The following is a 23,245-nucleotide window of genomic DNA, read 5'->3' on the forward strand; positions in this document are numbered from 1 at the left end:
TCTCCACAGCTGTGATCACCATTTTCTTTGTGTATTTGTAATAGTTTTAACAATTTCTAGTGTTGGACGGCTAAAAGATGAATAAATAATCATCAGATGGACCCATTATGAAAATAGTATTTGCTTCATCTGACAGAGTTACCCTCAGCTCAAATAACTGTGACATTAAAATGCTGTTTGCAGTCTAAGTGCCTCGTTCAGTGAATTTCACACACAAAACATTCATACTTTCATACCTGAATGTGTCCATACAAGTGTAGGACTGTCTCAGAAATGATCATTTGACTGTTAGATGGTTTTCCCTCCATAAGCCTGGTTACGCTGGAGCTTTCTTCCTGTTAAAGGGAGTTTTTCCTTCCCACTCTTGCCAAAGAGCTCACAGGGGGTCATATGATAGTTGGAGTTTCTTCTGTTTCCTCGGTGTTGTTGTTCAGTCTTTACTTGTGTGACGTCATTAAGTGTGCAGGAGCTAGTAGCAGCTGGAGAGCATATGATGTGTGGGTCTGTAATCACCCTATGATATGCTCCAGTTATGCTTATTGCAAAGCCCCTCCTGGGGCAAACACATCCATACATACACAGCAGGTCAGTGGTGCTCCTGGGAAAATGAGGTAGGTTGGACAGGAGTAGGATGGCAGCCAAATGTGCCAGAAGGCCTGCAAGGAGTAGTAATTCAAAGGGTTTATTCTGTTTTTCATAACCCTGTCACCATCTTCTTAGGTCCATGGAACATACTGCCTGAAGCAGAGAGCCCGGGAGGCGTATTCTATCTGGTAATCAGGGTGGACATGTCAGGAACAGATTCGTTTGGGGTAATTAGGGTACACTTAGTTTACCCCAAAGCCTGAGTAACACTTAAAAACTCAATGACAAATCTAACTGATAAACTAATAATCTCAGCACCAAGCACGATAGGGCAAGCAGAGAATGCCAATTCATTTATGCCAAAACAAGATAACTATACATGTTTCAGGTTTTCTACTGATAATGTAAAGTACCACGTGGGAGAAATCGACCCTACTTGGTGTGCCGTCACACCCACGGGAAGAACCACGAATAATGTGAGTGACCCGAGCACATTAATGGGAACATGGGCAAGAAGTGGGTTGTATTATTATTGTGGGCAAAGCACCCTTTTGGTTCGTGTCCCAATGGGAAGCGTAGGGACATGTGCGATGGTGCGACTGGGAGCTCCGCTCATGCTGATTGGAAATCAGGTAAAGACTATTCAGCAACACAACACACGTACCTTAGCAGCCAGACATAAGAGACATGTTTTGGTAAAAAGAGGGACCCAGGGTATACATGCATATGACCCCCGGTTAAACTGTCCGACTAGGATAGACTCCATAGGAGTGCCCAGGGGAGTTCCAAACGAGTATAAGCTGGCAGACCCACTAGCTTCAGGGTTTGAAAGTATATTCCTTTGGATAACGCCTAATAAGAATGATGACCGCATTAACTACGTTCATTACAACTTGCTGAGACTCTCTAGCCTTACCAGGGACGCAATGGAACAACAATACTGCCCCAGATGGCTCAGTAACCCGAGCTCTGGAGGGCCGGAAAATTTGTCTAAAACCATGCATGAGCACTCAGGTATTGAAAACCCGCTGGCATCGTGGATGACATCCGTGTTTGGACAATGGAAAGGTGTGGCTATATCAGTGATGTGCTCATTGGCTGTATTTTTGGGAATATTGGTCATCGCTGGTTGTTGTATCATTCCTTGTGTCAGAGGATTGTTGGTAAAGATAGTGGCGAAGGTTACGAACCCTGGCTGGGTTGAGGGCATCTACCAGATGAACCTGGAACCCATAGAGTGGGGCAGGGAGTGATACAATAGGAAGTATGGTGACATTCCTGTTGGAATGTCAAAAGAGGGAATGTTGAGATTCAGAGATTCTTTTATTGATACCATATAATTTGCCTTATGAAGAATGTATTAATAACATGTTTTACAGTACATATAATCTAGGAATAGGCCTGAGCAGAGGCCCCAAGGTTTCCAGCTTCTTGTTGCAAACCTGTTGCATTTTATTCTACTTGGTAACAGATGAGCAGAGTCAATAATTAGCCTCAGAGACCCTGAGGGCTTAAGATTATTACCTTGTATGGAAGGTGTTATAGAAAAGAGAAGTTCTATGTCTGCTTATAGCTATTAAAAGATGTACAAGATGTACGAGTAACTGTGACTAATGTCTGGAACATATTTTAATCTGTCATTGACGCCATGGGGGGGCGTGTACCCCACTGCTTTATAAGTATTCACAACATGTATTTTGGTCAGAAGACATATGTTGATGTTTTCTCCTGTGACAATAAAACTCATCGTTTGATTGCACTTTTCCAGAGCCTCCGTAGTTTGTTGTCTGGTCTAAAGTTGATCGATCTCGCAGCACTTACAATATAAAGCACCTTGAGGCGACTGCTGTTTTGATTTGGTGCTATATAAGTAACATTGAATTGAAATTATTTTTTCTTTTTTATTTATTTGCTAGTTTACATGAGCCAGCGTGTCTCAGGGAAACAATATTTAGACCTTTGTTATTTGAAGCCAAGCCTCGCTTATTATTTAGTTATTATTCTCCCTCTCTTAACCACGCTCTCTTACAGTATCCTCACCATTTACCCATCTTACCACGAGGTAAGCATGAGTCTTTATCTGGACCAATAAGAGTGTGTGACAGTGTGCAGGTTACAGATGGTGAACACTGATTTTCACTCATTTGGATTCATTAACATGCATCAAGGAAAGAACAAAACAGGTTGGAGCACATTTTATAAATCTGACAATAATTTTCATGTTGCAGTTATTTCCCAAATTTCCCACATGTGGGACTAATAAAGGTTAAAGGTTATCTTATTTGCTGCAGCCCGATGTCCCCAGCAGGTCCCCAAGGTCCTCTGATCAGGGCTTACTTGCTATAAAACAGACTAAGATGAGAACTAATGGTGACAGAGCTTTTGCCACTGTGGCCCCGACACTGTGGACTCTCTCCCTGAGATATTAAGAACTGTGGACTCGGTTGTTGTTTTTGAAAAAACAACTCAAAACTCACCTTTTTAAACTGTTTTTGGTTCAATTTCTGCCTGTTTTATATTGTCTGTTTTACCCTTTATTATTTGTTATCTCATGTGCAGCACTTTGTGATTCTGTCTAGAAAGGTGCTACATAAATACAAGTTATTTATTATTTATTTGTTTGTTGTTTTTGTTGCACACATTAAAACATGTCTTTGTACATAGGAGTAAATGATGCCCAAGGAGTCTTCTCATATCTGCCACAAGATTTTATGACTCCACTTACATTAGAAAAATAATGGAAGTGAGGAGAGGTAAGTAACGGGAAAAGGTAAGCGACCCATGTTGTAGGTGACGTCAGACACCGGAGATTTGGCGGAAAAAAAAGCGAATGGTAGCATAGAATTTAACAGTTTCTTTAAACGTCAGTATTGCCAAATAAACTAACCAACTGTCATATAACTAACAACATCTGTGCTATCATCTCTAACACCCTGGAGGACAACGAGGAGAGTTTAGACGCTCTCCAAGAATACATCGACCGGTGCTTCGAAGATTTAGTAATGAAGAAGGCCCAGAGCGCGTCTTCCCCGGCCAAAGCTGAGACGCCGTCATCTAAAAGATATCGCCCGGCAGACTCCCCCGGAACAACATCGCCTGCCGGCAAAGATATCGTCGACATCCTGGAGTCAATCGATAAGCAATTGTCCAGTTTTGATGCGAGGCTGTCCCTGGTGGAGATCTTACACCGGGAATTTAAATCTCTAAAAGAATCCCTGGAGTTCAGCCAGCAGCAGGTGGAAACACTTTCTGTGGAAAACACCACGCTACGGGACTCGGTCAAATCTCTGACCGAAAATGTGACCCAATTAAACATAGAAAATAAAAAAATAAAAGAGACCGTTATAGATTTACAAGCCCTTAGCATGAGAGATAATCTGGTGTTTTCTGGTATTCCAGAGTCTGCCGGAGAGGACCCGGAAACGACCGTGAGAAGCTTCATTAAAATCCACCTGAAGCTGCCGGAGGACACGGTGAAAAACATAGGGTTCGAAAGACTGCATCGCATCGGGGCTCCGAAGACAGGAAGCGGGAGACCACGTCCTATTGTAGCCAAATTCGGCCACTTCAAGCAAATTCAAATTCAAATTCAAATTTTTATTTGTCACGTACACAGTCATACACAGTACGATATGTAGTGAAATGCTTGGACAACTGCTCGTGACCTAAAGAAAACAAAAAAGGAAAAGGCTATGAATAAGATAGGAAATAAATATGAAAAATTAAAAAGGGTAAATTTAACTAGGAAGGAATAAAATATAAATTAAGGTTAAAAAATGAAATAACTGTACAACACACTGGGAAAGAATAAGATAAAATATATAAATTAAATTGAAAATAAAATAACTGTACAACAAAATACACAATATAGAACTATATAAGAATGTCTGAACAAAATACACAAGAAGTATAAATAAATATATACACAATAACAGCAGCGTGATTTAAGTAATGAAGTGAAAACAAAGTCCAGAAAGTCCAGTGTGTGTGTAAGAACTGTATGTGTGGGTCAGTACTGTGTGGTGGTGTGATTGAGAGACCGTATCGCCTGCGGGAAGAAGCTCCTCCTCAGTCTCTCTGTGTTGGTCTTCAGGGAGCGGAATCGCTTTCCTGACCTCAGCAGAGAGAACAGTCTGTTGTTGGGATGGCTGAGGTCCTTCACCATCTTCCTGGCCTTGGTCCAGCACCGCCTGCTGTAGATTGAGTGCAGGTCAGGGAGCTCGGAGCGGATGGTGCGCTCAGCTGACCGCACAACCCTCTGTAGAGCTCGTCTGTCCTGCATGGTGCTGTTCCCGAACCAGGTTAAGATGTTTCCCGCCAGGATGCTCTCTATGGTGCACGAGTAAAAGTTCCTGAGCACCTTGGAGGGCAGTTGGAAGTCTCTCAAGCGTCTGAGGTGGTAGAGACGCTGACGGGCCTTTTTCACCACGGTGTTGATGTGACAGGACCATGACAGGTCCTGCGTGATGTGAACTCCGAGGTATTTGAAGCTGTCCACTCTCTCCACTGGGCACTCGTTGATGACGGGGGTCTGGTAGTTCCTCTCCTGCTTAGTGCTGAAGTCCACTATCAGCTCCTTTGTCTTACTGACGTTTAGAAGGAGGTTGTTCCTCTGGCACCAGTTCTCCAGATTCCTAATCTCCTTCAGGTAGGCCGTCTCGTTGTTATCAGAGATCAGGCCCACCACGACGGTGTCGTCAGCAAACTTGATGATGGTGGTGGAGCTGGTAGTGGCCACACAGTCATATGTGTACAAAGAGTACAGCAGGGGGCTCAGAACACACCCCTGGGGGGCTCCAGTGCTGAGAGTGGTGGAGGCTGAGACATGTCCGCCCATCCTTACTGCCTGTGGTCTGCCAGTTAGGAAGTTGGAGATCCACTGACACATAGATGAGCTGAGTCCCAGATGCTCCAGCTTGGTGGTGAGTGTGGAGGGAATTATGGTGTTAAATGCAGAGCTGTAGTCTATGAAGAGCATTTTAACATAATTCCCCCTTCTAGTGTCCAAGTGAGTGAGTGATGAGAGGAGGAGATGAGAGATGGCATCGTCTGTGGAACGATTTGGACGGTAAGCGAACTGTAGTGGGTCCAGTGTGTCTGGTAGTGAAGAAATGATGAAGTCTCTGACCAGGCGTTCAAAGCACTTCATCACTACTGAGGTGAGGGCTACAGGGCGATAGTCATTGAGAGAAGCAGGGTGGGGTTTCTTCGGGACAGGAACAATGATGGACTCTTTGAAGCATGTGGGGATCACCGACTGAGATAAAGAGATGTTGAATATCTCAGTGAACACAGGAGCTAGCTGGTATGCGCAGTCTCTTAGGATACGACCTGGGATGCCGTCTGGTCCTGCTGCTTTCCTGGTGTTCACTCTCTTGAAGGCTCTCCTTACTTCATGCTCGGAGATGACGAGCATGTTTCCGGTGCTGGCAGTATAGGGTTAGGGTTACGTCAGACACATCTGCAGGGTGTGACGCGCAAAAAGACGTAAACACAGCGCGGACCGCACGCATCAGGATCGCTAAGCTCCGACAGCGTGTCCGTCTGCGGGCCGTCGGGTGAGAAAGCCGAGAAAGACAAAGCTGATTCTGATGCGTCGGCTCTGTGTTTACGTCTTTGTGTGGAGTCCGTGTACCTGCTCTCATCTGCTGTTTGGTTGTTGTTGAAATGGTTTTGTGAGCTTTAATCTGAGAATCTGGCGTTTCTGGCAAAACACAGTTAGATTTAAAAGTCGATTCAGGATTTAACCCTTTAAGACCTACCATAGAACCAAGTCCGCCAGAGCTTACATTATATTTTTACATGCTGTGGAGCCATTTTTTGGAGCATTTCAAGTTGCTATACATCAATACAACCATTATAGCCCAAACTTTAATAATATGTCTGCATTAGGTGCATAGTAATTACATAAATTGCAAAAAAGTGCAATAAACTACAAAAAAATTGAAAATCGTTTTTGTTTTTTTAACATATATTTCTTGTTAGAGAAATTTAAGAGGCTTATCCCTCAAAACTGTAAATACAAAAAAGTTGCACAAACTAGTTTCCCACCACAGGAAATTTATTTTAAGTGTCTTCACAGTTTTATTTTTGAAATACACCAATTTTTATATACTGCAGGAAAAACGGAAATAAATATTATAGTGCAAATTTGCAAAATAACAGCATCTGCATCAAAATAAACTATTTCCAGCAGTGCAATATGAGTCCTCAGCATCCCAGAAACGACACAGAAAGTCATGAAGTCAAGGATAACTTATAAGCTCTTGAGGCCACGATGGTAAAAAAACTACATTTGACGTCACAAATGACGTCACTTCCGGTTTCGGGCAGGTCATGCGGTCATGTGATAGTTCGCGCTGATGGACGTAGGAAGTTTTACAAACAGCTGATCGGATCGGCGAAGCGTGTTTCTGGAATATCATGTTTTTGTTGCTGCAAGGGCTTTTTATGCAGCTTTTGCAAAGCTATATGTGGAAGGAAACTGTGACCTAGGACAAGCTGATGGCATAAGATGTAAGTACAACTCCTCCAGTTTCATATGCAAAAAAAATGATTGCGCTAGCTTATGTGGTTGCAGAGCTACCGGGATTTAAAAATAGTTACGCAAAACAGAGCGTGCCCGCTCCGATCGGCTGTAAAGGGTTAATGAATTGATATCGCTTTGTTCAAGCTACTCACCTCCCACTTCCACCTGCACTTTCAACTGGACCACGGCCAATCAGAGAGGTCCCGCCCCTTACTATCTCTGATTGGTTTAGTCCACGATAGGGGCAAAATGTGTGTCTGTTGTTGACCACAGGGAAGGTTGCAGAGTTTGTTTGTTTTTTTGCTACCCGAACAGTTGGTCGCACAGGTGCAACCAAATATTTTTTTTAGTCGCACCACTGAAAAATTTGGTCGCATTTGAGACCAAATTGGTCGCACTCTAGAGCCCTGAGTCAATGAATGCTCTCGGTGTTTACTGAAAGAAAACTGTGGTACGGAGACGACTGTTTATAATATTTCTAGTGATACTCAGAAGCTCTCATCAAGTCCTGATTTAATTCGATTTATGCTGTTATCAGTGTTTGAATGATAGCATGGCTGTGGTGTCACATCAATGTATGCGCTCGGTGTTTGCTGATATCAAACTGTAGCATTAGGACCACTGAGTTAACCTTTGTAGTGATACTCACTCCTTTTTATTTAGACCTGGGCCCTGTGCTTCGTACGTCGCTTACTACATCCAAGATCAAATGAAACATCCAAGACCAAACCATCGCGCTAACCGTGAGCGCGCTAATCCGGTTCCCCGAACACACCTGCTGTTGACGATTAGTACAGCTGGACGCAGTAATGTGACATCACTGGGTGTCGTAAAAGGGGCTACGCATCGATAGTAGAAACATTGATCGGCAACCCTCTGATTGGTCGGCGAAAATGTCGACGGAGCGCGCTCGGCTCGGTATTTTTCGGCAGCAGAGCAAGAACTCTTGAGTGAGGGATTTCAGGAGTTTCAGAGTTTAATCAGAACGCAAGGGAACACTGCAAAGGCTGCAAAAGCAAGGAGCGAGGGCTGGCAGGAAGTTGCTGACAAATTAAACTCGTAAGTAATTTAATAATAACAATAATAATGGAGTGGATTGATATAGCGCTTTTCAAGGCACCCAAAGCGCTGTACAATGCCACTATTCAGTCACTCTCACATTCATACACTGGTGGAGGCAGCTACAGTTGTAGCCACAGCTGCCCTGGGACAGACTGACAGAAGCCAGGCTGCCATATCGCGCCATCGGCCCCTCTGGCCAACACCAGTAGGCGGTAGGGTAGATTTATCATATCACACCATATTATCCAATATTATATTACATTATATTATAATATGTTATATTTTATCCTCTGTCACATTAGAGCCACGACAGGACCCACTAGAACATGGGAATAGGTAAAAGTGAAATATTCTACAGAATGGTAATATTTATCACTTATATTGCTTTTAGTCTCTTGGAAAGAGACCCTGGAATAATCTGTTTGTTTATAACAGCAACCAAGAAAAGGGCGGAGCAAAAAAAGACAGGTGGTGGTCCTGCACCCCCTCGTCAACAAGTTGGTTAAGTAAATAATACCCTCACGGGAAAATCGATATCTCTCTATGAGCACACTGTCGCGCTGAGCTAAAGGATCCTGTCTATCCCGCAATATACGCTGGATTCTGAGGACTCTCCTTATCAATCTTGCACCTTCCGCAATGGGTGGCTCGCGTATACGGACAGGACATGGCTGCGACAGGCTTCCCAAATCCACCTTCACTTTTATAGCCGTGGTCTCTCATCTTGATTACATGAAGTAATTTACAATTACTACTCTGAAATATGGATTACATCTGTAATAATCACATACATGTAATAGAATGTTAATAGTTCATTTCCCTTTTTTAGGAAATGACCTGTGTGAAATCAATAAATGGATCAGGTGCTGCATTGTCTTTAGTTACATTGATGTTATTTATTTATGGTGAAACAGTGGTGGAATATCGCTGTTGCTTTCGTATGAATGACGCGGGCATACCTGCGTGGCCGCGATCTAATCCTGTTTACATAAAGTAAACCTGCTCCCCAGCAGGTTTACGCTTACGGCTCTGTTGCTATGACAGCAAGTCCTTCGGGGAACTGAACGATCCAGGATCACGCGAAATCGTCAACAATCTAATCCAGCTAACTTACTTAGCGAGGTACGAAGAACAGGCCCCTGGTTTGATTCTGGGATAGTTGAATATTTGTATATAATCCCTGCAGCTGTCAGACTCTATAGCAGGGGTCACCAGCCTTTATTAAAACAGAGTTAGATAAAACTGAACAGTTTGGTTCATCTTTAGTTACATGGTTCTATCTTGATAAGCTGTCTTATCACAGATTAATTTTTCAAAAATATTAATAAAGAGACACGACACGGAGGAGATTTGTCAATCAGGCTGCAGAATGCAATGATGTACGGTGCAATAAAAAAATCAGTGAAAAAGCGAAGCAGTGACAGACAGTGTTGAGTAAGTTACTTTTAAAAAGTAATCAATTACTAATTACTTAGTCAATATTGTATTTAAAATACTTATCTAATTACTGTGTCAGAAAAGTAACTTAATTACTCAATAAGTAATTTAACTAAATACTTTATAAATTCCATATAAACCTTGAGTGGACAAACAATAGAAATTCTTTAAATAATAAATATTTTTTAAAGACGGAGACTACAGTACGCAGCGGTAGCATCTCTTCCACAGCCTGCAATCATTCTTTAAGCTCACCTTCAGGTGCTTTCTGTGCTGCTGAAGTAAAACCAGGTTTTGCTGCTTAGCAGGAGCTGCCGCGGTGTTATGGATGATGAACAAGGATCGCTCAGAAGTGTTCGTCTATGCTCCGTGTCAGGCGCTTCAGTAGATTACTATTAACAGCGGCCGATAGTTTTTACATATTACTGTAATGTTCTTGTCTGCTTGTTTCAGAAGAGTGAAGAGACGGGAATATGTCCATGTCATGAAACAGCCACTCGCTTCAGCCGAGTCAGACAGCTTCTGCTTTAGAATACGACTGTGCAGCAAACTGGCGTGAAATGACGCGCAGCTGCACTACAGCCATGTTAAAGAGCAGAGTTTACTTCTACGTTTAGAAGATAAATTAATGAAATTAAATAATGATATTCAGCGAGTTTAATTATTTTACAATGTAACGCAAGTACATTGTAAGTAACTGTGATTAAAATACCTAAAAATGAACAGTAATCAGTTACTCTACTTTTTCAGTGGAAAAGTAATTTAATTAGAGCGTTACTTTGTTCTGTGTCTGGTAAGTAAGTTACACCCAACACTGGTGACGGATGAGCGGGACCACTGTGTGCTGTTTAGTAATAAACAAAATATATTCCTAAATGACAACATGCCTAAAAGCAGAACAGTATTTGTACGTCAGTGGGAAAATAGCGGTGGCTTGCTAGCTTTTGTGCGGCTTCCTAGTGTAACCCCGGTAACTTCTGACCCCACTTCCGCCAGTCCCTTTATTGTGGCGGGAATGAACCCTGTATAAGTTCCGGGTCAATCAGCTGCATGTCCCTGCGCCTGCTGTTGTCCCTGGGGTTGGCGTACTTGTCAGACAAATTTTACACTACAGACCAGTTGACAGCGTGCAGTAACCCGGCCGATTTATTCATCTTTACACCACCTCACAATCGACTCAACGGTGAGTTGTTTGTTTTGTCACAATTAATGAAAATGCGGAGCCGCGATCGCACAGCCTAAAACGCCGGAAAGCTCATGCTAGGCTAGCGACAGCAAGTGCAATTACTAGCTTTATTTATTGAATATTGTTGTTTTTGTTTATTCCATTATGGCCGAATGTTGACTTAACGTATCTAGAGTTGAACGAGTGATTAGATTTTTGTAGTTTTGTCCGTTTTGGATGTTTTTTGTTACTTTTCTGATGAAATGTCTAAACGGCCTATGAGATTTTGCATTGAGTTAAATTCCATTGAGCTTATTCAATCTGTTGCGCAACACCTGTGGTTAAATGAGTTTTGTAAATATATTTGATTAAGTTTGGATAATGTTTATTAGCTTTATTGCTGATATACTTTGATGGGAGCCATGAGAATGTTTTTCTATAATAGTGCTGTACTGCCAGATTGTGTTGCACATTCACATTATTGACATTGTTAAATAAATGGATGAATATATCGTTGCATTCTCAGCTGCTCATGTGTCTGACTGTTGTGAACCAATCACAGATCAGTTCAGTGTTCTGACAGTGTGTGCTTGCACGCACAATTATTGTGTTGTTTTTACCTGCTCATCCATGTGCAGCCTTTTGTCATGGTTGGCTGTGTGGCAGGCAAGCAGAAGTGGTGGACCCAAAATTGCCGGACTCTTGGAGACGGGAATAAACTGAAAACTAGTGATGGCCCGCTTGAAGCTGGCGCTCCGGAGCGTGTGTCGAAAAAAACAACACACTGGTTCAGAAGCACTGTGTCGAGGCTTGCTTCGTTTGGCAAAAGTCACGTGACCAGTGACGTCCGAAGCTTCATTACGCACGTAACTGCTTCGGTACCTGATTCAAACAGATATAAGGAAGTGAATCATCCACGGGATTCGTGGAGTGTGCTGATGGTGACAGAGAGCGAAGAGGTGATCATTCCACTGACAGATATGGAGCCAGCGAGGAAGAGAGGATGTTCTGGCGTGTGGGAATATTTTGAGTTGATTTTGCTCAATTCATTTTATCTGCCGAAGTGAAACACCTGAAATGTCCAAAATCATGTTTTCATAATGGAAATATCATTACAGCATATGACTTTAGGAACACTTCCATGTGAATTAAAGCTAATGAAGACTACAACAATGTATTTGACACTATACGTACATTACATTGCTACAGTTCAGAAAATCATTTTGTTTATTGTCAGATTTTGGTGCGTCGTCGGGTCCGCGCTGTGTTTGCCTCTTTTTTCTTCGCTGGCTTCTGCAGCTGCAGGTTTCATAACTCTCTGTTTACATCTCTAATTGAGTCTCACATGCGTCAGCTTTCTTTTAATAGATACGAAATTATAGATATATATTTTAAATGATCAGAACTGTAATATTTCTGACTGAGGCAAAACTTTCCAGATTCCAATCAAATTGAATCGGATCCTGTATCGAATCAAAATGATTCTACAAATCAGTGACGATGCAGCCGTACTCAGCTTCCTAAGCATTTTCCCTTTCCAGTTCACAATCAATCCCACCCCTAGGTCAAAAATATGTATAGGACAATTGGCCTCATCTAATATTTTGTATGAACCTGTCCAGCTGTCCAGTGATTAAACGACAAGTAGATGGAGGCAGGACTCCACAGCAGGGGCATACTCCATAATGTGCTGTGCATTATCATATGTATATTATATATATTGCTCACTTATTGTATTTACCAACATAAAGGAGTTATGAGCAAAGAAAGGCCACACCATAGTGAATGTTTAAATAGGGAAACTTTATTGATCAAAATGTATTACGCAAATACGCATTACATTTTTTCAGCCCCCCAATCGAGAAAACAAAACCAATTACATGTTCAAAGCAACGGAACGGTGGCCCAATATCAGAGAGAACTCCACTCTTGAGTGAGCAGCGATGATTGAGCAGTCCGTTTTATTTTGCAGATTCAAGCTGCTCTTCTAAATATTCACCACCAGATGTCACCGGAGAGGACTGTGTTGAAAAGCTTCGAGTAATGAACCGTTTTTCAATACAAGCTTCGGAAAGCTTCATTTGGCCATCACTACTGAAAACGCAGCTTTATTGCTGGAGGAATGATTCACAAAACTCTAAACCGAGGTGCTGGAGGCCAGGACATTACAAACACACAGCAAGTCGAGGGTACAACGCGACACTGAGAAACACAGGGCTTAAATACACAGACGGCAGTAATCAAGGGATGAGAGACAGGAGGGGAACACACCTGGGAGAAATCACAGCTGACGAGACAGGGGGAAACGTAAACCGAGCACACTCACATACGACACAGACCTTCACAATAAAACAGGAAACTCAGACACAGGGAACCAGACGTTGAACTAAACAGACTCACAAACAGACGGGGGGCCACCATAGACAGACGGATATACAGACTCAGACCGAATATAAGACGTAGAACTCAAACAATAATAATCATCATGATAATAAACTGGAAAATGATACTAATGAACTTAAAGCGCTGGACCGACCCAGGACCATGACACCTTTCTCTCTGTGCTCATCTGACCCACTGTCACCTCCTCCTGTCTCCTGCCCAAGCTCTGCACCTCCTGTCTCCACCTTCACTCTCCTCTGCACCTCCTGTCTCCTGCCCAAGCTCTGCACCTCCTGTCTCCACCTTCACTCTCCTCTGCACCTCCTGTCTCCTGCCCAAGCTCTGCACCTCCTGTCTCCACCTTCACTCTCCTCTGCACCTCCTGTCTCCTGCCCAAGCTCTGCACCTCCTGTCTCCACCTTCACTCTCCTCTGCACCTCCTCTTTTGCCTCCTCTCTCCTCCTCTCTGCTTCCTTGTGTCCCTCTTCGATCAGCTGCTCTGCAAACCTCTTGTACCTGATATAAAAGCTCAGTTCCTGTCTAACTGTTTGACAGGTGTGATAGTCACATGGTTTTGGAGAATGCATGTTCCCTCGGTGCGCAAAAGCAGAGTAGTGACAGAATTGATGCACATTATTGATATTTGAAGCACGTGTACCTGCACATTAACACACGGGGTACTGTGGGATATATTTTTAAAGCGCTCGTGCTCTCGTCCACTCCCCGCAAAAAAATAGCAGCTGTGTGGCGTCTGTGGCGTCGGTGCTCTCATCACCTGCGATGGAGTAAACATCAAAAGCACAGCTTTATCAGACAGGTGCAGTTTAATGTTGGCCGACGAGTCTTCAGTGCGTCGCACGACTGGATTTCTGGACACGCTGACGTTGTTGAAGTCCTGCACTTTTTCCACATTATTTCGGTGACTTTAACGAGGCCGTGTTTTATGAGGTCTCCATCTGAAAAAGGCTCGCCATGTCTTGTGATGAGTTGGGCGACCTCGTAGCGGCTATCGGAGCCTTTTCCTGGACCTTTTGAGCATGAAATAAATACTGTTGCTGACCCTGCAGGAGAGCTACCCTTTGCTTTCTGCTCTGGCTCAGCACCAGTGTCGGATGCACAGGCCTGATGTTTGGTTTCATGATGACGTCGTACATTATCCTCTTTCATAACTGCCACAGTCTCAGTGCAGATCAAACAGACACACTTGAATTCTTTGAAGAAATATTCACTCTCCCACCGTGTCTGAAATTTTCTGCACTCACCATCCACCTTTCGCTTCTTTGGTTTTGACCTGTTTAGTAACTTGGGGTAAATTTCTTCTGTGATTGTCCTTTTTGGTGGAGCAACTGCCTTGATCACCAGTAGCTCCCCCTGGTGTTAAAACTAAGAAGTGCAATACAATCAAGCAAAAGTTGAAGTGCGGGCCATATGTTATTCTATTTATAAAATTACTTGCGGGCCAATTAAAAAAGGACCGCGGGCCGCAGTTGGCCCACGGGCCAGAGTTTGGACCCCCCTGGTTTAAAGGATTAAATTCAGCGTCTCTCTGCCGTTCTCTTTACCACTACACTCTCTGTCTCGCCAGTGTCTTATTCTAAGTGGGCGAGGAACGAGACATGTTCACTTACCTGTGTGTGAGAGAACTCCCTCAGTGTCCGTGTAGCACTGGTGTAGCACAAGTAGTGGCCTTGTTAGACCTGCTAGTGCTACTTCCTGCCTTCTTTGCATGTGGTATAGGCAGTGTAGTTACCTTTAACCACAGTCTGAGGACAGATGGGAAATATACAAAAAATTCCACCACAAAAGAAGATTTCAAAGGTTTTTCAAAGGAAACATTTATTTGTACAAAAGTATCACTTAAGAACACAACTGCATGCCTCTGTTTAGTTTGGATTTCATGGTTTAAACATATAAGGAAGTAATAGTAACACAAGTCTGAGTTCACTGTCTGTTTTCAAATGCATTTCAGAAGCAGGAAAAGTCCTTATGTCTCCCTCCTGTCCCGCATCCTCAGGCCGCTCACCCCGACTTCCTTGGGTGTGTCTGCAGAGATTCGACCCTCCCCCTCCACGTTTGCTGACATTAAAATATTGCCTTCTATATCCTCCTCTGCTTCCTCCTCTGGATTTGAACTGCCATCACAGCTGAACTGCAGGCTCTCTGCCTCCATCACTGGGTCATCTTCATCAGCTTCCTCCTCTTCTTCCTCTTCTGTGTCCTCGTCCTCCTCCTCCTCCATCTGATCTTCCTTGTCCTCTTGCCCATCCTCGTAAGTGTCCTCTTTAGGGTAGTGGAAGACATCCTTGTGCTCGCTGAAGCTGACTTGCTTCTTCCTGCTATTGTTACACTGCAGCTCTTTCTTCACCTCCAAACCAACTCTTGTTGTCGTTCTTTCAGGACCTGGCTGGGATGATGGAGGACGGAGCAAGTGCCTTTTCTCTGCCTCCTCCTCACCATCCTCTTCCTCATCTATGTCTTCCTCTACTGCCATAGCTTCTTCTATTCCCTCCTCTTCTTCCTCTTCATCCTCATCATCTTGTGCTTCTGTGTCCTCCTCATCTTCTTCCTCTTCCTCTCGCACTATGGAAAGTTTCCTTGCCATGACCTCTTCCTCCTCTTGCTCCATCCTCTCTGCTAGGGCCCCAGCGGTGGGCTGTGTGGGGGGTTCCTCTAGTTTAACCGTCTTAAACCCACGTCTGAGGCAGGGTTCATCATACTCTGGGTAGGTCTCCTCTGGGTAACCTTCCCAGTCTGCACCGTATGGGACCTCCTCGGCCTCCATCTCTGGGGAGGCTCCCTCCAATCTGCTCTCTTGAATAGGCTGTGTGATCTGTCTCAGCTGCCTGAGTAATTTCTCCTCCTTTTTTGACGTGGTGGTTTTACTCCTCCTTCGTCTACCACTCCCAGAACTATTGTTCCTCCTGGACACAATCCTCTCCATCATCTCTTCAGGTTGGAGAAGTCTCTCCTGCAGCCTGGCAAGCTCATTAGCAATGATTGTGTTCTTCCTGGTTCCCACGGTTACTGCAGAGTTCTTCCCTGGTTTATTAGCCTTCCCCCTACAGGTCAGCTTATGTATGATGTAAAGGATGTAAAGAAGGATCCCAAAGCCATATAAGGGTATCACTTGAGTCATCAGGTTGTACTTTTTGCCTCGTCTTGTTTTTTATTTTTTTATTTATTTTATTATTTTATTTTCAGTTGTTACAGACGGGACAGACATGAGTGAGGGATAGGAAAGGGAGAGAGAAAGAGGAAGGAAAAGAACAACAGAAGGGGAGAGGGACAGTGAGAAAGGGGGAGAAAAAAAATCTCCTGGATCACCTGTTGAGAGGAGAAGAATAGAAAACAAGCAAAAAAAACAAAGCAACATACTAAACACAACACCATCGCATTAATCTAGCTAAGTGTAAACAGCAGTAAATACTAAATATTCAATGTTGTTGTGCAGCAAGCAGGACAGACAGCGCACAATGTGCTTCGAAGTAGCAGCCAAGAGAGGTGTGATTTAAGTCTACGAGCAGTGAGCACCCGTGTGCACACCTGTGTGGATCAGCGCGCTTGTATTCAAAAGGTTTCCCCATGTAATGGTCTGCAAGAGGATGTAGAGAGCCATAGCCCCGCCCCCAGGGCATGAAGCAGGCATGGAGGAGATCCAGGCCCCAGACATCCAGAGGCCCCAGAGTGCGAGAGCCCAAGGAGGACCACCGGAGGGGCATCGGTGCCACCTTCATGGGAAGGGCTGAGGATCCCCAGACGAGGCGTCACCCAGTAGCCACCGAGCAGAAGCTAGAGGGGGCTGCACCGGCGTGCCCGCCGGCTCTGCCAGCAGCCAGCTGTGCCGGAGGAGGCCTGACCGAGCAACAGGCGCCAGGCCCCGCCAGGTAGCCACCGGGAGTGAGCCGGTACATACCTGAGCGCCCAGCCCCGGACACCAAGAACCACCAATGCACCGACCCCTGAGGGCATCAGTCACCGGCAGGGAGTGTGGTGAGGGGAGACAGGCCTTGGAGGGCCTGGGAGTTCCCAGAGAGGTGGAGTCTAAGACCCGACCTGACATATAGACACAGACACAAAGGATTTCAAAAGATTTTAATAGGTTAGTTTAAGATTTTGAGCAAACAACAGAAATAAGTGTGTGATAACAACATCTCACTCCTCAGAATTATGTAAGAAGGCTTCATTTCATAATGACAGTAAAGCAAATACAGACAGATGTGTAGAGAAAATAATCACATAAAAATAATAACTGTGCTAATAAGAAAACCCTCCTGATGTCCATAAATACGGTGGAATCAAAGGTTCCTAAAGTTATAAAGTAACATGTCGGGTAAAGTTCTTCATGTTTGTACTTGAACTTGAGTAAATGTGTTGATCTAGTTTCCAACAGTTGCAGCAAACACATGGAGCAACACAACGAGAACACACAGTGAGGTGAAGTGAGTGAAGTGGATCAGGTTTTCACCACTGCAAAACACACCCGCACATGTCGGGGAAGTGGGAGGAGCGGTGGGAGGAGCGGTGGGAGGAGCAGTGGGAGGAGCGGTGGGAGGGGAAGTGGGAGGGGAAGTGGGAGGAGCGGTGGGAGGAGCGGTGGGAGGGGAAGTGGGAGGAGCAGTGGGAGGAGGAGAGGTTTGTAATGAACTGTCTGGGGAGGGGAAGGTAACAAAGCCTGGTGGTGTCCCTGTAACTGTGTCGCTGATCCATTGCTGGTACTGGGACACAGGAGTGTAGGTTGTAGGAGTTACAGAGCATCCAAGCACAATGAGAAGTCCACTCTGCAGCCAGACGGATCCACTCTGAGTCATCAGTGGTGCCCCAAAACTAGTCTGTGGAAAGACAGTGATGAAAGTTATCAGGACAGATGTGTAACTGTTAGAGGTCGACCTTTGTCACCCACTAAAGTTTGAACTTTGTTGGTAGTTTTGTTACAAACTGCTGAAATAAATTAAGTAACAAATAAATGGATCGTCCCAGTATAACACAGTCAGTAACACTTCATGGATATCAGTCTGTCCACTTAGGAAACATGAACCACTGTGAATCCACTTCAGCTGCTTTGGTGCAATGAAAGTGACGATTCCACAGACAGAAAGTTTCAGGCAGCTCGTTTAAAGGAATCAGTTTCATCAAATAAATTAGAGGCTTTAGAAAAAACAACCTTTGATAAACATGAATATGAATATTTATGGTCCATTACAGCAAAACAAGTAAACCAAAGTGTGACTAAAGGTGAGATTATCTCAGTGACTGTCAACAACAGATTATAAGAAATAAACTTGTGCTCACCAAACATGAATCTATCCTTCCAGTACAGATGATGCTGTCTGGGACCCGTGGATTGCTGGCTTTGCACTCACTGTTTCCCACTATTGGTACGTTTGCCTCCTGCAGGTTATTGCTGATTACTAGTTGGAGAGAATTTAAACATCAGGCTGTTCTAAAGACTCCAACACAATGCTGTAAAATACAATAAATATTTTATGATTTACCAAAGAAATTAAAGCCGATGGTCCAGCTGCTGGTCTCATTGTTGAAGGTGCTGTTTTGTGAGGCTAAGCAGATCGGCCGAATGTAGTCTGTGAAATTGACAGGAGCCGACAGCTTCAGAAGACAAATGTCGTTCTCACGAGTCGACGAGTTGAAGCCAGGATGGCAGGTGATGTTTACCACTGTGCGATTCACTTCATTTGGGTTTGGACCTGAGCGGCTGTTGCGGCCCAGATAGACCACCCTGCTACTGAAATCCCTTCACACACAACAGATATTTTTATTGTGCCTCATGCTGATCATCAGCACAGGGCAAAGCAGTCGATGCCACGAGTTTCCTTTGTTGTGTGTGTGTTTCTGTGTGTGTGCGTGCACAGGTGGTTGAACCTGCTGGCTCGTTACATGAATAAGTAATTAACACTGATGGTCAGATTCATCCACAGCACTGAGTGCGTTCATGTTTCAGGTGCTGCATGGAGATCTAGTGTTTGAGAAGAGGAGCGAGCTCAACAAGCATCAGCAAACACACAAACTGTGCGTGTGCAGTTTGTGTCTCTGTGGGTGAGTGTACAGCTGGAGTATTCACCAGGAAGACACAAAATATTACCAGACATCAAAGTCAACTTCTGCTGATCCTGAAGGTCTCTTTGAATGCCAGCATTACAGAGTGCAGGGTGTGGATATCAGCCACAGAGCTCATGTAACATCTGTTTACATGTTGTTGAACTGAGCAGTGAGGTCAGCTGATCACAGCTGCACACAAACAAAACACATGACTGTGACTTTTCCTCACTTTTCTCTCCAGTCTCAGTTTCCCAGCATGTGTTCATTAACGAGCCTCACAGAGGTGTGTAGTTGTTTGTAATAGCAGCAGCTTTATGCTAAGCTAACCATCTTCTGTCATCAGTGGACAGAAAAATCAATGCTTCTCAAATACAAGGACATCTATGAAATGACTTTATAGTTTAGATTAAACTAATGTGGCGTCTGGTTTGATTGTTGTGCAGACAACTTTGCAGTTCAGCACTTTGGGCAGCAGCTGCTGTTTTTAAATGTTAGAAGAAGTGAGGAAATATTAAAAATATCTCTAGTGCACATGAATGCTACACTTCACCTTCATCATCATATTCAACAAAGTGTAAACTGGCAGCACTGACTCACAGTGACATGGTGGATGCAGCTGTCAGCACCCACTGGTCGTTGATCAGAGACCCTCCAAACCCAAAACTGGTAGGCAGAACTAGAAATCCAGCATTAATGAATGAAGGCCCTCCATCAACTCTTATATCAGCGAACCAGGGCCAACTTCCTGCTGCAGCGTCACCAACTCCTGTGAAGCTGCTGTTCACAGCCCTGCTGCCACATGCTGACAAAGCAGAGAGAGCACAGCTAAACATTAAAACCACTGAGAGAGAAAACACTGATCAACGCTCTGCTGGGAGATCCTGAGCTCTGACATTCATGTGGAAGTTACTCTAACATCAGACTGTGCTTTACATGTGATCCACAGACGTCCCTCCTCTGTGTCAGAACAAAAATCATTTCAGTTTTCTATGTGCTCATTGCTGTCCAGCTGACAGAAGGAAGACGGGTTAAATGTCTTTGGATGCTTACCGGGCTGCTGTGAGTCACAACCTGAAAATGAGAAAACACAGACAAACCTGTGAAAGTGAGCAGTGATGGTTTTCTTCAACTCGAAGAACCGATCACACTAAACACAACACTTTAATGCTGACTGCAGTTACAACCTTGATGAAGGTCAGAGTCGCCTGTGTCGTTACTCTGGCATCAAAGCTCTGGCATCGGTGTTCCTCACCAAATACATGTTCTCAGTTTACTCAAACATCAGTAACTGTAATATAAAGTTACTCTCTGCTGAATATCATCAACTGTTAGAAATCCAACACAACAAAGTAAACTAACGAACGCAACAACACGTCTGTAAAAGAAGCTGTTGATATCAAATAAAGAGTGAAGACGTCCGGTGACTGTGACTTCATTACATTATCATATTAAATACGATGCTGAATGACATTAATGCTAAATGGACTCTTTCCTTGTATCCAGCAGCAACATTTCGTTTAGAAACATTCGTACCTGTAATTAATCTCGTTCTTCTTCCAGCCCTGATAAAACCTCAGCAATGAGAGGAAGGAAATTCAAACAGTTTCTCACCTTTGCAGAAGAAAATGATCAGCACAGTGACGCAGCACACAAACTGCTGCAGAGCCATGGTTAACTGCAGCTGTTTCAGCTCACCTTAGACTTTAAATATGTCAGATGTATGTTCAGCTCCACCTGTTTCTAGAAGTCATCAGGGCCCCACCAAAGAATGCGGTCAGACTCGTTGGTCTTTGTGCTGTTTGGACTGCAGTTAAGCTCGAGGCACTGAAAGTTGGAGCAGGTTTTTCAATCACAGCAACAGTCAGCTGGTGCTGCTTTATGCTGTAAGGTAGACCCTACAGCAGCAGGTAAAGTCCCCACACAGCAGACTGCAATCAGCCCTGATCAGTTTGTTACTGCCGTCATGTTTTTGGGATTTGTTACGCACACTTTGGGGCAAACATGACACTTTGTAGGTTACAAATAATCCTGTTAAATTAACACCACAGGAGAGAGGGGGGGCAGTGTGTGTACATGGGTCTTTATGTCTTTGTGTGGGTCACTAGTGGGTGGGTGGATCAGGGGCTGGCTGGCCCTTGGCCCCAGTGGGACATGGTCACCTCTCCCCTCTGGACACTTCAGCCCCTCCCTGGGATGCGGGGGCTGGATTGTCCCCGGGGTCTCCCTCCATCTCCTGCTGGGTGTCCGTCCCAGGTGTCGTATCTTTGTTTTGGTTTTCGGTCTCTTACGGGTGCAGCAGCTGGCGACACATTTTATTTGTTTCTATCAGAAAGCCCTGAGACAGGTTTCCTTTTTGTTTTTCCTCTGCAATGTCTGCGCTCTCTGTTCATGCTAAATCATTTAAAGAACATTTTAACGTCGCACTCAACAACAAACAAAAAGTCTCTTCAACGGCTAAACTGCTTTAAATTTCTTCACGCCAATACACGAGCCACCAGTAGGAGTGACGGGGGCTGCGAGTTTGAGACTCTAGAAAGTGCTACTCAAAGCAGGAAGGTGCTCAAAAAGCCATATTTAGTTTGCTGTAATGTCATCAAATGTCAGTTTTGTACCAAGACAGAGTAGAAAGCACTGACCACGGCACTCTTTCATGGAAGTTCAACACTGACCCAAACACTGCCAGCACCCAGCATCACACACCAAAGGACACACTGAGCAGGTCCACCAGAGCTCCCACAGCTTTGCTCTCATGGGGTTTGTGCTGGTTTTGAAGCAAAGCACAAAGTGTGACGAGGAGACGTCCAGGTTACTCAACAACAGCCACTTCTAGAGGGAGGTAGGCAGAGTTTGTGGACACACAGGTCTTTTTAAAGGAAAACAGCCACGATTAAGCTAGAGATTAATAATATTCTCCAAAGTGGACTGACAGGGTAACATAACAGATGGATGAGCTTACAGATGACCGTGTTGCTTTGGTATTTAGTTTGTTACCAAGCTAATATGCAAATGAACGACTCTTTGCATGTGCTGCCAAACACACCTGTGACAAACATCTGGAGTATCTGGTTCTGCACGTATAGTGAGATGTTCTGGCATCCTTTTAATGAATTCTCTGAAGTCTTAAACAGATGACGCATGCTTCTCATCTGGGAGGTTCAGAGAGGCTTTGGAGCCCTGAGTTTTGTTCAGGTTTTGAGGAGAGGGTGGTGGAGGGAGGACAGTGGGGAGGACACATCATCTCGGGAAAATCTCCAACCACAGGCTCACGCTGTTCAGCATTAACTTTATTTACACGCACAGTTGTTGTTCTAACACACAGCTGCAGCTCTCCAGCTACCAGCTCCACATAGCAACAACATGACAGGACCCAGTTCAGTCTTTGTGACCTGCAGGTGCGTTGGCCTACCCTGCAGCCGCACCGTCGACCACGCCTCGCCACAGATACACTGCTAATTTTCTGGGGTTTTGTAGGGACTTTCTTTGTTATGAGTGTATTTCAGCAAATAGAGACCTTGGATTATTTTTGTCATCGAATGACGGCCTGTTCCGGCCCATCGGTGGGGTCCTACACGAGTGACGACAAGGAGTTAGGAGGAACAATGTGTCAATGCTCCTTTGTTAACAACTGGACAATAAAGTCCCACCCCCAAAAATCAGGCCTCTAATAAATCGTCCATAAAGTTGTATTTTAATACAAACTTATAACACATGGCATCAAATATAATTACTATATACAGAGACAAGTTTGAAGGATAATAAATCCAGGCAATACAAGCTCGCCTCACATGTTATGTGTGACTGTAAATAAAGTGAGAAACTCTGATTGAGAGGTGGAATTGTTTCATTGGAGGTGATATTCTAACAATTTCATGGTCTGAGAATATAGTCTCCCTTTGGAAAAGGATAAAAACAAAAATGAAAAATTACTCTTCTGCTGAGACAGACAGAGAGACATGTTTGAAATTGGTTCTTTCTCCTTTTTTAGATTAATTCCTAAAGTTTACAGCACAGCCGACTTAGAGTCAGAACAA

General features: G+C 44.2%; 2 protein-coding genes across 2 annotated transcripts; both read right to left on the minus strand.

Annotated features, from left to right (window-relative positions):
• Window positions 1-14,979: 14,979 nt before the first annotated feature.
• Window positions 14,980-16,510, minus strand: LOC143416958 (uncharacterized). The gene has a single exon (XM_076882613.1). The coding sequence runs from the start codon at window positions 16,294-16,296 to the stop codon at window positions 15,145-15,147; it is 1,152 nt and encodes a 383-aa protein (XP_076738728.1). The 5' UTR covers window positions 16,297-16,510; the 3' UTR covers window positions 14,980-15,144.
• A 727-nt stretch (window positions 16,511-17,237) lies between these two features.
• LOC101464133 (chymotrypsin-like protease CTRL-1) lies at window positions 17,238-21,082 on the minus strand. The gene is made up of 6 exons (XM_024799733.2): window positions 20,826-21,082; window positions 20,265-20,285; window positions 19,812-20,016; window positions 18,653-18,909; window positions 18,450-18,568; window positions 17,238-17,989 (listed from the first exon to the last, which is right to left on the minus strand). The coding sequence occupies exons 1-6, from the start codon at window positions 20,881-20,883 to the stop codon at window positions 17,537-17,539; spliced, it is 1,113 nt and encodes a 370-aa protein (XP_024655501.2). The 5' UTR covers window positions 20,884-21,082; the 3' UTR covers window positions 17,238-17,536.
• Window positions 21,083-23,245: the final 2,163 nt, after the last annotated feature.

Source organism: Maylandia zebra, linkage group LG3 (genome assembly GCF_041146795.1).
Source record: "Maylandia zebra isolate NMK-2024a linkage group LG3, Mzebra_GT3a, whole genome shotgun sequence".
Taxonomy (NCBI): domain Eukaryota; kingdom Metazoa; phylum Chordata; class Actinopteri; order Cichliformes; family Cichlidae; genus Maylandia; species Maylandia zebra.

Excerpts from the sequence above, each read along its gene's own strand:
- LOC101464133 (XM_024799733.2), bottom strand. The coding sequence starts at position 20,883 with ATGGCTCTGCAGCAGTTTGTGTGCTGCGTCACTGTGCTGATCATTTTC. Across the intron at positions 20,017-20,264 it reads TTGTGACTCACAGCAGCCCG|CATGTGGCAGCAGGGCTGTG; the intron begins GTAAGCATCCAA and ends CTGCTTTGTCAG. Across the intron at positions 18,569-18,652 it reads CATCGGCTTTAATTTCTTTG|TAATCAGCAATAACCTGCAG; the intron begins GTAAATCATAAA and ends CTCTCCAACTAG.
- LOC143416958 (XM_076882613.1), bottom strand. The coding sequence starts at position 16,296 with ATGACTCAAGTGATACCCTTATATGGCTTTGGGATCCTTCTTTACATC.